Raw genomic sequence first — 16533 nt, 5'->3', positions numbered from 1 at the left:
TGCAGTGAAGACAAGCCCATAATGTACCAGTCTGTGGATAAATAGAGGCCAGCCTTTACCTTCCATGCTTGTCAAGCTGGCACATTTCATGAACCCTCCAATATATTCATTACACCTGATAAATTGGTGGCTTTTATTTTTTCACTAGGAAAAAAGCTGTGTTTTTAATACATGTTGGCTAACACATACTAAAATCCTAGTAGACATGGTGACTTGTTTGGACATGTGTTAGCTGGTCTATGTCAAACCTGGTGGGGAGGTTAGGGTTTACCTTGACCTGTTAACACACATTAAAACAACTTGCTTTGTCCACACTAGGGTTTTAATCATGTATTCATTAACGTGTGAGTCAATATGTGTAAGAGCTCCTAACTGTAATGCTATTCTCTGCCGAAACGATATAAAAAGGTACATTCCCATTGGCTACAGCAAATACTCTAAAGAAAATAAAACACTGATGCAAAAACTTCCCCTTTTTATTTCGAGTTCTGTCAACAACCAAGTACCTATTAAGGGCCAAATTCAGCCCTGGCATAAAGAGGGGCAAAATCAATGAGGTCAACTGAATTATCTCAAGGCTGAATCTCACCCTAAAATGTTCCTATCGAATCTGTGGCACACTAGCAGGTTGCCATGATAAACATAGGACACTTGAAAGTAAAAGCAGAATTTTCCTTAAAAATATATATGTACATTTTTTTCCCATTTGGCTCTGTGGTTATATACAAAACAAAGAGCAATAAATAGAAATTCTGTAATTACATTGCTCATAAAAATAAATTTTTGTTTGGATAGGACACGTGACATTTAACGGTTTCTCTTTTTCCACTGCTTATGAAACATACAGAGTGAGAAAATATATGTAACAACATAACCAAGCTGTTAAGAAAGCTTGATTACTCTACAATGCATTTCACTGTGATAGCAGAAAGATCTCTTGGATAGATCTTTTTCACTGGTTTGACTCATCAATTCTTCTCCGACAGTACGGACAACAGTTATGCTGGAGCACCAGGAGCTCATAATCCTCCGAATGAAACATCTGTGAATTAGGAACAGATTTAGGCATATCTATTACACCGTTACTGGCTCACATCTAGGAAAAGGAAACTGAGATGGAATGGTTTTGCTAGGGCTCAGAATATCTGATGCTACTGTTACACCAGAGTTAATGTTTCCAAACAAGAAGTTATTTACAGCTGTTTGTAACAGCTCTAATTTGGAATATATAAAGAGCAAATATTTCATTAAATAAGCATGGAGGCTATGGAAGTCAGTTCACCCAACCAGTGAAACCCAACTCCTCTGTGAGAAAGGAGGGTGGACTTTAGGATGCTTTCTCTGCTACCACATAACCAAAAATAACCAAACTATTGAATATTTTGAAGCAAACGTACCTGCGCTGAGGGAAACTACAATGAAAAAAAACTTTTACTTGCTGCATGCCCCCACTAAACCAGGCTATAAGGTTAGAAAGGCAGAGGGGGAAAAAATCAGCGTTTCCCTTCTTTTAGTTCACTTTAGGACTTCTTGAGTGGCTACAATTCTTGTCATCCTTGCAAAGTCCCCAAATACTTCATTCTACAATTTCAGCTACCACTAGCTATTCTGAAGCCAGCCCTTCTGGCAAGGCCGATCATCTCTGTATGTAACACAGGGTATTTTACTCTCTTTATTTACTATTCAGGACTTCAGAGCGTATGTATCGAGGATTAGAAATTAACGTATAAGGGTCATTACAATTCGTTTCTCACTAGGAATGAGTTTTTAAAGACCCCAATGAAAACTTTTTACTTATACCTGAAAGCATGTTGGACACATGGTAATGGAAGCATCTGGTAGCAAGGACCGGAAGTACTGCCACTGTAATGGCTTTGGCCAGCGTTTAATCAGGACATCCCTCCGGCTCATTGACCGGAGAACTGCACGATTCACTATCACAGGAACAAATTCTGAGCCTCCTTGCTGCAGCGTTTAAAAAAGAATGAAACTTAACAATTTCAAAGCATTTTAAAGATGACAAAGATAAAGAGTGGAGTGTTATTACTCAGTAGAAAGCGCTAACACAGAATAGGCATGGATTCTGCTCCCACTGAAGTCAATGGCAGTTTTGTCACTGTCCTCAGTGGGAGTAAGCCAGGTGTGAGTAAGGTATTTTCACTGCGCTTCACTCATTCCCATTAACACAATTCTTTATTTAAAACAAAAAAAAGCCATTTACAAAAACTTCCCTGAAAATGCCTATTTTTAACTGCACCCACCCAGACCCTGAGCTGTCTAGGGGACAGTCCCCCTGCTGCTTGCTGGAAACACCAGACTCCAGTTGGACTCACCCGTGCCCCAGCCATCTGAAACTGGGGTATAAAGAAACTCCTGGGAGGAGTCAACCAGAAACTCAAGCTGGGAGAAACAGATAAGTGAGGTTTTTACCCAAGAAAGTTTATGCCCAAATAAATCTGTTAGTCTTTAAGGTGCCACCAGACTCCTTGTTGTTTTTTTAGAGATAAAGAAGCTGAACAGAGACATTATGTGCACAGATGACATCAAGGGCCCACTGCTGTCTACAGCTTTTTCTCTAGACATTCTCTCCCATGCTGACTGGCTGTTTGCTCCAGCTCTATCGAGTTTCTTTGCCTCACTCCACCTACTCTTAATACTGCTCCCTCTTCTCCTTCCCCCATTCCTCTTATCCCCTTCCCTGTCCCTTACTTCCCCTCTCTGCAATGTCTCTTCTCCCTTCCTTTGCCTCATCTCAATCTCTTCCCAACAAATGCCCATCCAAATAAATAATGAGGAAATAAAAATATTGTGGAACTAACATGGTATTTACAGACTATCACACTGATCATCTGCTCACATCTTATATTCTTTCCCCTGCATCTTTCATCCGTCTGGTCTGTTTAGACTGCAAGCTCTTCAAGGCAGTAACTATCTATTACTTACATTTGTAAAAAACATGTAACACAATGGAGCCCTGATGTTGTTTAGGGCTCCCTAGGCACTAATATAATACAAATAATAATAATACCACCAGGCCTTATTTAACAATCTTGGCCAGTTGATGTTCTCTGTTACATCAGTGTAAGTTCAGAGTGACTATTGTTTTCAGATTTACAATACGGTAACAGGGAACATGGACTGCCTATATATGAATATCCTGCTCATTTTATACCCTGGATGTCTTCCTTAGAGGCTCTCTCTTGGGCATGTTTATATCTGTGTGTTATGGAAACCCTCTACTATGAAAAAAGTAAAGGGCTGTTCAAACTAACTTCAGAGTTTGATTTTTTAACGCCACATAACTGCAGCATGCAGAAAACATAGTAATTTTAAAATCTGTTTCTGCAGTGGGTGGGTTGGCACCCCAGGAGACTACTCTTCCATTGATGATGATGAGGCCAGAGAGAAACAGTTTACTTGAAAAAGACATTCAGATAGAATAAGTGGTTCTCCAGGTTTTTCTTTTCTGTGGGCTAATCACTTAGTATGAGAAAGATGCCATTCTCCCTCAACTGCTGCTCCTAGCCTCCCAGTCACCCACTTTCCTCCATTTCTTGTGGGAGGTCGGCAGAACATATTAACACTTGGTAAAGGAATCAGAGAGGCTGTGGTCTGTCGAGACCGGCTATTGATCAGTAAATGGTGACAAGGAAGGAACTGTGGGATGCCAGCTCAAAAGGAGATATGATAGCATTGAAAGAACATTTGCAGGTAGAGTCACCCTGGGTTTGCTTTCTCTTCAATCAACTTCAGCCTCAAGGGCAGCAACATTTGAAAACCCAAATGAGGTATCCTCACCTCAAAGCTCAATTTTGCTGTAAAGGGATCATCCTCTTCAATAAGGTCTGTGTTGTCATCAAATCTCAGCATCTGCGCTCCTAGAGAGGTTTGTTACGGAAGAAACAAGAACTCCTACAAAATCAAATCCTTTTACCCTAGCACTCATAGGACTTGTCTTATGGCTTAGTCGTAGGGCTCTCACTCCTTGCTTCACCCAATGCCCATCATGTCAGGCAGACTAGGAGTACTCAGATACCACTGGAGTAATCCCTAGATTATATTAGATAGTGCTGCAGAAGAAGCTTACTCTGGCCCAGGAAGACTGGAGTGCCACACCTCACTAAGTAGCAATTGCTGTGGAACAGCAGAGCTTAAAACTACCAAGTTACTAGCAGTAACTAATCTACATAAACGCATGTGACTTTAGTAGTACCCTCATCCTCCATTTCCCTACCCTCCTGTAAACATCGAACACCTCACTTTGGGCAACCTATTTTAAAGCTCTCTGAGGCAAAAGACCGTGCTGTCTTGTGTACTTGTATTGCATCTACTACTATCAGGCCCCAACAACAATTGGCACCATTGTGTGCCACAGCAATACAAAATTCTAGGATTCTATAAAATAGACAACAACAATAATAACAGGCTTCAAAGGGAGCCCAATCCAGTTCTTCCTTAGCAAGGAAGATAGAAAGGTGTGATACAAGAGGAGAATAATGTAACTCTCTCTTACCTCCCATCCTTTATAGAAAGTATTTACTATACTTTCTATAAAGGATGGGAGGTAAGAGAGAGTTACATGAAAATAAGTGAATTGTATTATTTTTAACCTAAAAATACTTGACAAGATTATGAAACTGACTTTTCTAAAGAAAACCTTTTACAATTACTAGGATTGGTTAATATACCTGTACTTTTTTAGTTGCTACAGCAATTGAAAAAGAAACACACAATGGAATTGTACCCACTTATGTCAGCAATGAATCTGTCTCCTAGTCATAAGAGAAGCAGATTAAAATGCCACAAAAGCATAACAGATCAAAAAAAACCCCAACAACCCACAACCAAAAACTATGTCTTCCGAACTGCCGCTCTTTCCCTAAGAAAACCAGAGAGTATTCTGGATTGAAAGGATACCATCGCTTGCCATCTCTTGCCATTTATCCTCTCTCTTATTTAATCTTGGTGCTTCCAGATCAATAAGAGCTACAGCTTCTTCATCAGTGATCCCTTCTTCCAAATAGAACTCCACCAGATGCAACACTTCTAAAGGACACATGTGAAAAAGGAGAGAGCAGTTATCCGCAAGAACTCAGAATATCTATAGCAGGCCTTGCCTAAGTCTTTTAAAGATTTACGTGTCCTCAGATCTCTACAGTGGCATTCTTCCACCTCCACACTCTCATTATTCAACTTAATATATCATATCCAGAAAATAAAGCTTCTTAAACGATTTGTGTTAATAAGGTGCCTCATATCTTCGTGGAGCCTCACCACAAAGTAATACATTCAATACTGCCAGGGCTGTGACATCAGAAGCAAAACAGTGGCCATTTTGCAGCAAAAAAAATCTCACAGTCTTGGACACCAGAATCTGTTCTATTCAGAAAGCGACTAATTGCCTAGAAAACTGGTGTTCTCATCCACCAACAAAATGCGTCATCTCTGGGGTGGGATGTGGCACTAATTCAGTGCAAGCAACACTAAAGAAAAAAAATTATTTCTCCAAGTGACACTACACAGGACACTCCATGCATCTGAAGAAGTGGGTTTTTTACCCATGAAAGTTTATGCCCAAATAAATCTGTTAGTCTTTAAGGTGCCACTGGACTCCTTGTTGTTTTTACACAGGAAATGTTAGGGTGGCAGAATTTATTGGGCACCAACCTACTGATTAAATATTGATAATGTACAATTAACACCAACTAGCTGAGCCTTTGGAGAAAGCACAGATTTATCTGCATAGAAAGTATAACCGATTTTTATTTTCCAACGCACCGTAAGATGAAGCAGAGAAGACGAAGGGCTGTCTGCAGTTAATGCACACATTCCCCAGATTATTTAGCAAGGGGTTGTTGGTGGAGCACCTATAACACAAGGGCACAAGCTCCTGCAAAGACAGACACACACAGAAAGCAGCGTAATTGCAAACAGACCATTCTGAACACATAGGGTCTGATTACACACTGCACTGCTCCAGTTTTACACCAACAGAGTTCACATAGCAGCAAAAAAATGGAGTAACAATGGTGAAATCAAGCGTTTTAACTTTTGCAAATATTTTTCCTTCTCTCAATAAATCAACAAGTTTTCCCATTAAAAATAGCTGTTTTACCACTCTTCTGTTGCAATTTTGTTTGCTTCTGCTGCAGCAGAGTCCTGGGCCACATACAGATTGCCAAAAGGATGAATAAAGGTTACTGAAGCAATTCTTTTTGCTCAGAAGTTCGATCAAATTTAGGTCCTTTGATTCGTGCATTTCTGTTTTTTCTAAACTGCACAATTATCTTAGGCAGCTCTACCGATTTCAATGGTCTTACTGTGTTTACATTATTGCAGATAACAAGATGCATATTCATTTGCAGTTAAGCATTTTCACAGTACAATTTGTTTTAGTGAGCATCCCATCAAAAACAGTTTTATAGAACACTGCAGTCACACTTCAGCTAAAGAAAAAAAGAAGGTTTTAAAGCAAGATTTGAGGAAGGAAAGCCATTCAAAGGGTTGGAGAAAGGGAGCTCTAGTAGTTGGGGCAAGCACAAGTGACCTCCAACTGTAGACAGACACAGAGAAAGACCCAAGTAAGCACTCTGTGGAGTAAGGGCATATGAAATTGAGGGACGGTGCAGCTTGAAGGAACAGAGTGAGTAGACAGGGAAATAGGGGGATATCAGAGAGTGAAGAAGGAACCTATCCATACAGAGAGGTATAATTTTCATTGGGAATGAAGAGGGAGAGAAAGTCTGACATGGCGAATAATGGTGAGAGGATTTTGTTTCCTGCAGAAATGTAATTACCGCAAATCTGTGCATAATCCATTTTAAGCATCTTTGTGCGTATGACAAAGTAGCCTCTTGTATCAGGTCAAATACTAATAATTAAAATAATATATATCAGAACTTACTTCACTGTCATGGAATGGCTTGGATCGGATTGTCAGGCTGCCCAGCTCAATTGATTTTTGAAATCTAGCTGGGATCTTCAGTCCCTGCAACTTGTCATAGGCATGACGGGCCAATTTATATGCACCCAGAGCTTTGCTCTGCTTTGCTAGTGCAAATAATGTATTGCTATAATCAAATTAAGGAACAAACATATATGTAGCAGTCAGGAAAAACCACAGTTACTTTTAATCAGAGAAGTTATGCACTGAAGCACAACAAATGTCAATACTTTAAAAGGCCTTAACTAAAGAAATCTGTTCACATAAATGTGTTTACATAAACAAAATGTGAGAGGACTGCTAAAATACCAGAGTGGATGATTTTTAGAGAGATAAGGAACTGGCCCATGGATAATGCAGCTTCAGGTACTATTCTGACCCCACCAACATTAATGCTTGTAAGGACCATCCCCCACGCCGATAATATGAAACATCAGAATCCTGTTGGCACCATGTGGATATTTCAGATCCCATGGCACTTTTCCAGGAACTTGCTCCCATGTCTTATACCAAAATGTCTCCTCCCCTTATTAGTGTGGACCCCAGGGGGTAACAAATAAGCAGAGATGTATGGATAAAACACTCTAAATTCTAAGCACTTTAGGGACAATAATGCTATTCTACATAGTTTATAGATGAGAAAAGAGAGACACAGGGAAAGAAAATGACTTATCCAAGGTTACAAAGCAAGCAAATGGAAAAGAGAAGTGGAACCCAGGTGTCCTGAGTCCCACTTAACTGCCCTATCCACTGAACTGCCCTGACTCCTTTTAACTGCTATTCTCCAGTGCAGAAAGAGATGTTTCAGTGGGACTCATATGTAGTTTGTGAAGGACTTTGAAGAGATGCAGCATATAAATTTGTTAATGAAGCCATGAAAAAATTGGTCTTGTACATGGCACACAGCTACATCAGACCTGAAAATGAGAATCTGAATCTACCATTTAGAAACACATAGCTACATTAGCCTGAGGAGAATCAGAATCTATCAGTTAGAAGCAACAACATTCAGAGTTTCTCTCCCAATGCCTTTCAATTTGTGGCTACTGCACTGTCAATATTTACAACCACACATCTTGTTTGGAGACTGGCATCTTGGAAGGAACTCCTCTTACAAAGGTGAGCAACATGTTTGATAGTTTATGATAGCCTCTTCTAATGTATGCACGGCTATGTATGGCTAGATGTGCCTAAGTCTGTGATAGTTTTGAGGTGTTTATTATCATCGGAGGGATTAAAGACAGCCCCACATTTATTTTCTCTAATAGATGAACAGCATGGGAACCCCTAAAACCAGGAACAAGAATACCCTAATAGTAAGACTATGCATCACTAATTGGTGCCAAGGATTCCCTTCAATTCATATGATAATTTTTGAATTTTGCTTTGCATTACAAGGATACACTTTAGAGATGCCCAACGGAGTCTCCTTCGTTAGGCTGTGAAGTAAAAACCTGGAAATATTGAAGAGTGTTTCAGGCAAATGGAAACTGAACGGCTCTTCCTGTGGTAAAAAGAACATTAAAAAATTTCTAAGCTAGAAAAGCAACACTTCATATCACTAACGTTACTTCCATCATCTCTGACACTACACTGTGCTTTTCACACAATCACAACAATGGGAGAGATGGAGAAAAGAGAGCAATTGGATTTTGCATGCCCCTCTTGCCAAAGCTCATCTTTGCCACTGAAGAAAAAAGGAAAGGGCTTCACCCAGTAGAGGGAAAGCACTTAAAGGATAATCCAGTTCCAATCTCCTCCATAGGAGTAGTGGGCCCAGAACACAGTGGAACCAGTATGCAGATGGGGTGGTGAAGGAAAGCCTTCAAGTCCACATCCACTGTGTGCTGCAAAGCATAGCTCTGCAGAGGCTCTTTCTATGTCACAGAAAGGTGGTTTTAGGGGTGGAATGGTGGTAGGTCCAGTACAGTACAACACAGGGCAAAAAAAAAAACCAAAACCAAAATTAGATCATTGCAGTGACACCAGCTTCCATTCAATATTTAGTTTAAAAGTAATTAATTGTTTCTAATTATTCCTGATTTATTTGCAGAAAATGTGCCAGCTAAATGAACAATACAACTGCTAGTGAAAATATCTTACAGTGTATCTGTGAATAGAGTGATAGACGTGATAAAGTTCTGCCAAGTGCTGGAAGTGGTGAAACTTCTGTAACATTTCAGTCTTCTGCTGTTCGTTCTCTGTGGGAGGGAAAGTCATTACACCTCTGGTCATTCTATACTAAAACATAAGAGTATTACTCAGCTAGAAAGATCACAATACAACATGGTTGCAGCGTTACCACTTCCAATAGATTAATATACCTGACCAAGTGTGCTACAAAATATGAGTTATGTAATTTTGCCATTTTATGTGCAATTTTCTGCTTTAACATAAAGCATATTAAGATGCAGGATGGTATGGCAAGTGGTTTTAACACAGCCAGAGGTTAACGGCTTAGCTAGAGGTGGAACATATTAGCCTTCCACCACTAGAAACCTGATCCACATCTTTTGAGGTTAAAGTAAAATGAGTCTAAAGTCATTCCTTTTATCCACATTAACACATTACTAAACAATCGAACCATTTGCAGTGTTTGTACAGTGTATGAAGGGCTATAGATCAGCACTATCATGCATTAGCAAAACTGAAGTGATGCTTACACAGTGCAAGGCAATAGGCCATCAATCTCTTTTTTCCATTATCACTCATCTACATCTCATCTCCACTGGCTCCACCTCTCCTCCAGTGCAATTGATTTAGAAGCAGAGAACTAATGAACACTAACTTTCTTCTTTGGCAGGCTAAAATAATTCATGAAGTGTCTCCCCCGTTAATCTCATCCACATTTAAATATTATGAGTAGACTACACTATAAGATCATGTTTTATTATTATTTAGCCCTCCAGTCATCACTTTATCCAAGGTGTGAGGCGCAGGAAAGGGGCTAGGGGATATATTGTGGAATTAGGAGACATGGTTGTGACTCCATTTTGATTTAAAAATGAGACTTATGTTGTTTTTTTTATAAGCACACAAAGACTAGAGAGATAGAATTACAATACGATATAATGTTGGATTACAATACAGTGCAGTATATAAGTATTAGTATATCAGATTAGTATATAGCACAATTAATGAGCGAGCAAGAGGTTTTAATTAAGCCATCGCAGTTCAATATTTATCTGCATGCATGAGCAGGTAACAAATTTGAACTTGCTTGTGTTTACTTACCTTGGGCTATATCTAAACACTGCATGGAGAGCATCCAGTAATAATACGCTGCATCATTAAATCGGCTTTCGACCACAGCATTGTGAGTTAGCTGTTCCAGCACTTTTACGGCCTCACTCTGTCTGCCAGCCTTGTGGAATGCTGCAAAGGAGACCAAAACAAAGAAGATTTTACAGTGTGATTATATCAATTAACTGAAATTATTTTTTTAAATTAATAACAGGATATTCATCAAAGCTGGAACAGGATGAAAAGGACTACACTCATATTTTTCTACTTTTGAAAGTGGTGACACCAATGGAAAATAGAAGTATCTGCAGGTACTTTGTGGCTTTTGTATTGTGTCAGGACACAATGTACGAAATACAACTACCATGTACATAAGTAGCGCGAGGCTAGTTACTTTTTAAAAAAAAATTAGACAGAGGAAAATCATCATCCTGATGATCAGACATTTGTGAACAGGGGAAACTACTGAACACTGTGGGATCAAGTCAAAATTCAAATCTTCTAAGACCTGGTCTATACCTAAAAATTAGATCGACCTAGCTGTTCAGGGCTGTAAAAAATTTTACACCCTCTGTGATGTAGTTAGGTCAACCTAACCCCCCCTTTGGTTGAAGAATTCTTCCATCAAACTAGCTACCACCTTTCGGAGAGGTGGATTAACTACACTGATAGAAAAACCTCTTCTGTAGATGTAGAAAGTGTGCTGTTGTAGCCACTAAAGTACAGACATAACCGAAGGTAATATTTCAAGGCAGCACTCTTACAATGCTCAACACTGTAGTATCAAAGAATCTTGAGAGGCAGAAAAACCACAGTATATATTATTTATTAACAGAGTTTCTTTACATTGGCTCCTGTGCAGAAACTGAAGTTCAGCCCTGAATTCCCACTTGGTAAATGTATATTTTACAAATACTACATGCAGATAATATTTTATGATAGAAATCCATAAGAAGCAAGGAAATTCATAAGCAAGGCTGATGTTCCATCTTGTATGAACTACATACTGCCTAAATATAAGGGCCAGGCTCACCCCTTCTTTTGATGTTTGTTCAGTGTCCAGTACATGTTGGATGACACTTTAAAGGAAAACATTGATAATAATACAGTGTATATAGTGTATCAGATCACTTTTCAAAACACTTGCTATACTCAAGCACAGAGTGGGAAAGAAAATCCAGAATTATAGCCTTTTTATATATGCTATTGCTTTTGTTAAGTTTGTTATATTTCCTTACCAAATAAATAAGACCTCTCTGCTAACCAGAATATAACCTCCTGTGATCAGCAAGAACACATGTATTCTCCAGTTCTCTCACCCTTTACATGGTTTGTGTTCTACAGATTGACAGTTCTCCAGGGCAGAGATTGCATCTTCAGCATTTGGAAAATGCTTAGCACATTTTGCATGCTACCAGCATATAAGTCATGTACAGTCCTACCTTTTTGGGCCTCTTCAAATCTATCATTCTCTGCCAGCCACTGAGCATAAGGGACATAGACATCATCTTTAAATTCAGGATGCTTTTCACTCAAAGAAAAGGCCTAAGATACAGAATGAATTCATTAATAAAATATTGCATGGTTTAAGGTAGTTCAGAACACTGCATGAGATAAATCCTTTAGTTAAAATAAAATTTACAATACAAATATCATTTATACAGAAGTATGAAAATTCCAACCAGTGTTTTCTCCAGGAAACTCAAAACTAATGATTGCCTTTCTTTTAAAATACAACATCTGTGAAGAAGCAGCTATACTTAGTAACAGTCCAGTTTCTGAACTGCAGAAAACTGTGGAAAACCTGAAAATAATAAATTATTTAGGGGATGGAGTGGGTTTCACAGCACAATACAATGTATTTATTTTTATTGAATATATTTTCTAAAAAACCAGTATTGACATGTGCACTGAACAATCACAGACTAAGCATAAAATGTTCAAGAGCACCTATGTGACTTAAGCGTCTAAGTCCCACTGAGTGTTTCAATGGGATTTAAGTGCCTACATTTCTTAGGGTAAAATTTTCAAAAGCACCTAACAGCCTAAATCCAGCATATACTTCATGTTAAAAATAAACAAACTCACAACCAAAAACAAGACTGCCAGTACAAACCACGGCCCCCAATCCTGCAATGCTTATGTGTAGGCAGACCCCTGTAACCAAGTGTTGTCCTAATGAAGTCAGTTGGGCTTTGCCTAAATATAAATCTGATTATAGGATCAAAAGTCCCCACCAGTAAAGTGTGAATTCACCAGATCCAGATTATACACAGGAAATTTCACTGAAATGGCACTTTCAAATTACTAAAACAACACAGCCCAAAATAAAAATCCACATTGTGAAAGTTAAAAAGGACATCCTTTAAAAATTGGAAGTCAAATCATACTGAGGAAAATAGACAGGAGCGTACACTCTGCCAAGTCAAGTGTGAAAGTTTAATTAGGCAGACCAAAAAAGAATCCGAAGAGCAACTAGCAAAAGACACAAAACTAACTGCAAAAATTTTTTTGTAACTATGTCAGAACCAGGAACTCAGCCAAACAATCAGTGGGGCCAAATTTAAGTGTTAAAGGAGCACTCAAAGAAGGCAAGGCCATTTTGGAGAAGCTAAATGAATTCTTTGCATCGGTCTTCACCGCAGAGGATGAGAGATTCCCATACCTGAGCCACTCTTTAGTTGACAAATCTGAGGAAATGGCCCAGATTGAGGTGTCAATAAAGATGGTTTTGAAACAACTGATAAAGTAAACAGTAATAAGTCATCAAGACAAAATGGTATTCACCCAAGATTTCTGAAGGAACTCAAATATGAAATTGCAGAATTACTACAGTAGCACCTCAGGGCAGCGAGGCAGCTTCCTTCCCTGGCCTGGGCAAATTTGAGTCCCCCTCCTGGCTAGGGTAGAGGGGATGGGGTGAAAATAGCACGTTCCCCTCCCAGCAGAGGGGTGGGTGGGTGGGTGTGTGTGTGTGTGTGTGTGTGTGTGTGTGTGTGTGTGTTGAAAATAGCGCCCCTCCTCCCCTCAGCACGCCGGCTTACAGGAAAGCAGCACAGACCCCAGTGCTGCTCCTGTTCTGGCTGACAGTGGGGGCTCACATCTTTGCCGGCTAATCTCAGCATCTTCACTTCCTAGCTGTATGTGGGTCCCTCACATGTGGTGGAGTAGGGGTGGGGATAGGCAGCCCAGATGTGCCTACCTTTAAGATGCAATACAGGCACAGTACTTTGTTTGTTTTTGATCTCTGCTGCTGCCTGATTCTTTACCTCCAGTTTCACGTGGTGTCCGGTTGACCCCTCAGTCCGTAACTCTGGTGTTTGTATCTTTGAAGTTCTACTGTAACTGTGGTACATAACCTATTGCTTAAAACAGCCTCTGTACCAAATGACTGGAGGATAGCTAATGTAACGTTGATTTTTAAAAAACATGCCAGAGGCAAACCGGGCAATTACAGGCCAGTAAGCCTAACTTCAGTACCAGGCAAACTGGTTGAAACTACAGTAAAGAACAGAATTATCAGACACACTGATGAACACAATATGTTGGGGAAGAGTCAACACAGCTTTTGTAAAAGGAAATCATGCCTTACCAATCTTTTAGAATTCTTTGAGGGGCTCAACAAACATGTGGACAAGGGTAATCCAGTGAATATAGTTTACTTGAACTTTCTGAAAGCTTTTGACAATGTCCTTCACCAAAGGCTCTCAAGCAAAGTAAGTAGTCATGAGATAAAAGGGAAGGTCTTTTAGTAACTGGTCAAAAGATAGGAAACCAAAGGGTGGGACTAAATGGTCAGTTTTCACAATGAAGAGAGGTAAATGGCAGGGTCACCTAGGGATCTGTACTGGGACCACTGCTGTTCAACATACTCAAATGATCTGAAAAAAGGGGGTAAATAGTGAGTTGGTAAAGCTTGCAGATTATACAAAATTACTCAAGATAGTTAAATCCAAAGCTGACTGAGAAGAGTTACAAAGGGATCTCACAAAAATGCATAACTGGGCACCAAAATAGCAGATGAAATTCAATGTTGGTAAGTGCAAAGCAATGCACACTGGAAAACATAATCCCAACTATACATACAAAATGATAGGGTCTGAATTAGCTGTTACCACTCAAGAAAGAGATCTTGGAGTCATTGTGGATGGTTCTCTGAAAACATCTGCTCAATGTGCAGCAGCAGTCAAAAAAAGCTAACAATGTGAGGAACCAATAGGAAAGGAATAGATAATAAGACAGAAAATATCATAGTGCCCTATTATATAAATCCATGGCATGCCAAACCTTGAATACTTCATGCAGGTTGGGTCACCCCATCTCAGAAAAGATATCAGAATTGGAAAAAAGTACAGATAAGGGCAACAAAAACGAGTAAGGGTATGGAACAGCTTCCACATGAGGAGAGATTAAACAGACTGGGACTGTTCAGCTTAGAAAAGAGATGACTAAGGAGGGATATGACAAAGGTCTACACAATCATGAATGGTGTGGAAAAAGTGAATAATAGGCAAAGAAATTAATAGGCAAGTTAAAAAACAAAACACAAGGAAGTACTTCTTTACGCAACGCACAGTCAACCTGTGGAACTCATTGCCAGGGGATGTTGGGAAGGTCAAAAGTATAACTGGGTTCAAAAAAGAATTAGATACATTCATGGAAGATAGATCCATCAATGGCTAGTAGCTGAGATGGACAGGGATGCAACCCCATGCTCTGGGTGCCCCTAAGCCTCTGACTGCCAGAAGCATGGACTGGATGACAGAGGTGGATAACTCGATAATTGCCCTGTTCTGTTCATTCCCTCTGAAGCATCTGGCACTGGCCACTGTCAGAATACAGGATACTGGGCTAGCTGGACCACTGGTCTGTCCCAGTATGGCCATTCTGATGTTCTCATGTTAAAGATTTCATTATTCTCCTTGACCTGTCATGCATTTGTCTCACAATTTTGTGTCATGTAGAGCGTATCACATTTACAAAACAGACATTTATGCTTAAATATTAGTCAAATACCCACAGAGACCCTTACCAGTAGGGAAGTATTAGTCTCATCCTGATTTTACAGACGAAAAAAGGATTTAAGCCCTACATTTTCAAGAGTGGTGAATAATTTTTGGTGCCCATCTTGATACTTATGGCCTGATTTTCAGAGCTGTTGAGTACCCACTGCTACCTTTGGCTTCAGCTGGAGTTGTGGGGGCTCAGTGCCTTTGAAAATCAGGCTAAAAGAATCTCAACCAGGACACCCAGAAGTAGGGACCACTTCCGATAAGCTAGGTCCAAGTGATTTGCTCAAGATCAGGTAGAAAGTCTGTGGAAGAGCATGGAAAAGAACCCAGTGTCCCAACTCCTTGTCCAGTGTCCCAATTCCTTGTCCTGTGCTCTAACCACCACACAATTTTCATTACTGAAACACTAGTGAAGAATTATTTTAAAGTGAGATTTTTAACTGTGCTTATTTAGATTATGAAAGAGTTAAAAAAAAAGAGTGGAAGGAAACCCTGTAGCTGATGATGTATGAAACTGTAATGTTTTCATAGTTCACTCTCCTAAAAATACCACATTAGTGTATTTTACAATGTAGCTTACCAAAATACTGAGTAAGCTGTATATAAACCTTTAAGACCAGATGCATTCAGAGGCAATACAAAATAGCAATTCTAAACATCTAAGTTTGGATATCAGGGTATTCTTACTTCTTCCCAACGCTGAGTTTCCACATGGAGATGTACCAGGGCCTTTAGGTCACCTATCTTCATGTAGGTTTCTGCTGCATAACCATGGTTGTCAAGTCTCTTAAAATAGTAGGCACATTTTGACAAAGGTTCACGCTCAGCTTTATCCAGTTTCCGAGCTATATCAATTAACCTAGAGACAGCAAAAGAAATGCAGTTGCCTTAGTAGCAGCATTTTTCTCTCTGCATACTTATTACATTGAAAAAATGGAAATATTTCAATAGGTTATCATTTAAAAGTTACTATATTGATGACATTATACTATTAACTTATTGGGAAGCATTCAATGGGTGTTCAAGAGGCTTTGCAAACACAAGACCAGTTGCTGCAACAGTGTGTAATTCCTTACTCCTGTGAGTAGTTACTTCAATTGGACTAGACTACTCCATCACGCAGTCATATGAATAGGGGTTGTGGAACCAGGTCCTATACAAACCTCACCCAACATCCAAATCAGTATCCAATCAATATTACCCCCATTTTACAGATGGATAAACAGAGAAACAGAAAGGTTAAGTGACTTGTCCAAGAGCACAAAGCAAGTCAGTAGCAGAGCTAGGACTAGAACCCAGGGGTGAGATCCTGCCCCCATTGAAGTCAATGGGATT

At 39.6% G+C, this 16533-nt stretch overlaps 1 protein-coding gene across 4 annotated transcripts in view; it reads right to left on the bottom strand.

Moving 5' to 3' along the window:
* Positions 1-455: 455 nt before the first annotated feature.
* IFT122 (intraflagellar transport 122) overlaps positions 456-16533 on the bottom strand; it is a 49486-nt gene continuing 33408 nt past the window's right edge. For 2 of the 4 annotated variants that reach the window (XM_026650257.2, XM_026650256.2), the window contains exons 19-29: positions 15886-16057; positions 11629-11731; positions 10178-10318; positions 9047-9144; positions 8347-8447; positions 6905-7070; positions 5779-5890; positions 4918-5046; positions 3799-3878; positions 1801-1965; positions 456-1042 (exon numbers count right to left, since the gene is read on the bottom strand). In XM_026650257.2, the coding sequence (XP_026506042.2) occupies positions 953-1042; positions 1801-1965; positions 3799-3878; positions 4918-5046; positions 5779-5890; positions 6905-7070; positions 8347-8447; positions 9047-9144; positions 10178-10318; positions 11629-11731; positions 15886-16057 (1357 nt within the window). In that variant the 3' untranslated portion in view covers positions 456-952. Of the gene's footprint in view, positions 1043-1800; positions 1966-3798; positions 3879-4917; positions 5047-5778; positions 5891-6904; positions 7071-8346; positions 8448-9046; positions 9145-10177; positions 10319-11628; positions 11732-15885; positions 16058-16533 lie in introns of those variants that run through there. The other 2 variants (XR_003369725.2, XM_026650258.2) reach the window with 2 other exon arrangements.

The sequence above is a fragment of the Terrapene carolina genome, unplaced genomic scaffold (genome assembly GCF_002925995.2).
Source record: "Terrapene carolina triunguis isolate 2854851 unplaced genomic scaffold, T_m_triunguis-2.0 Scaffold89, whole genome shotgun sequence".
Lineage (NCBI taxonomy): Eukaryota > Metazoa > Chordata > Testudines > Emydidae > Terrapene > Terrapene triunguis.
Note: the sequence above shows the minus strand (reverse complement) of the source record. Positions and strands in the feature narration are given on the sequence as shown.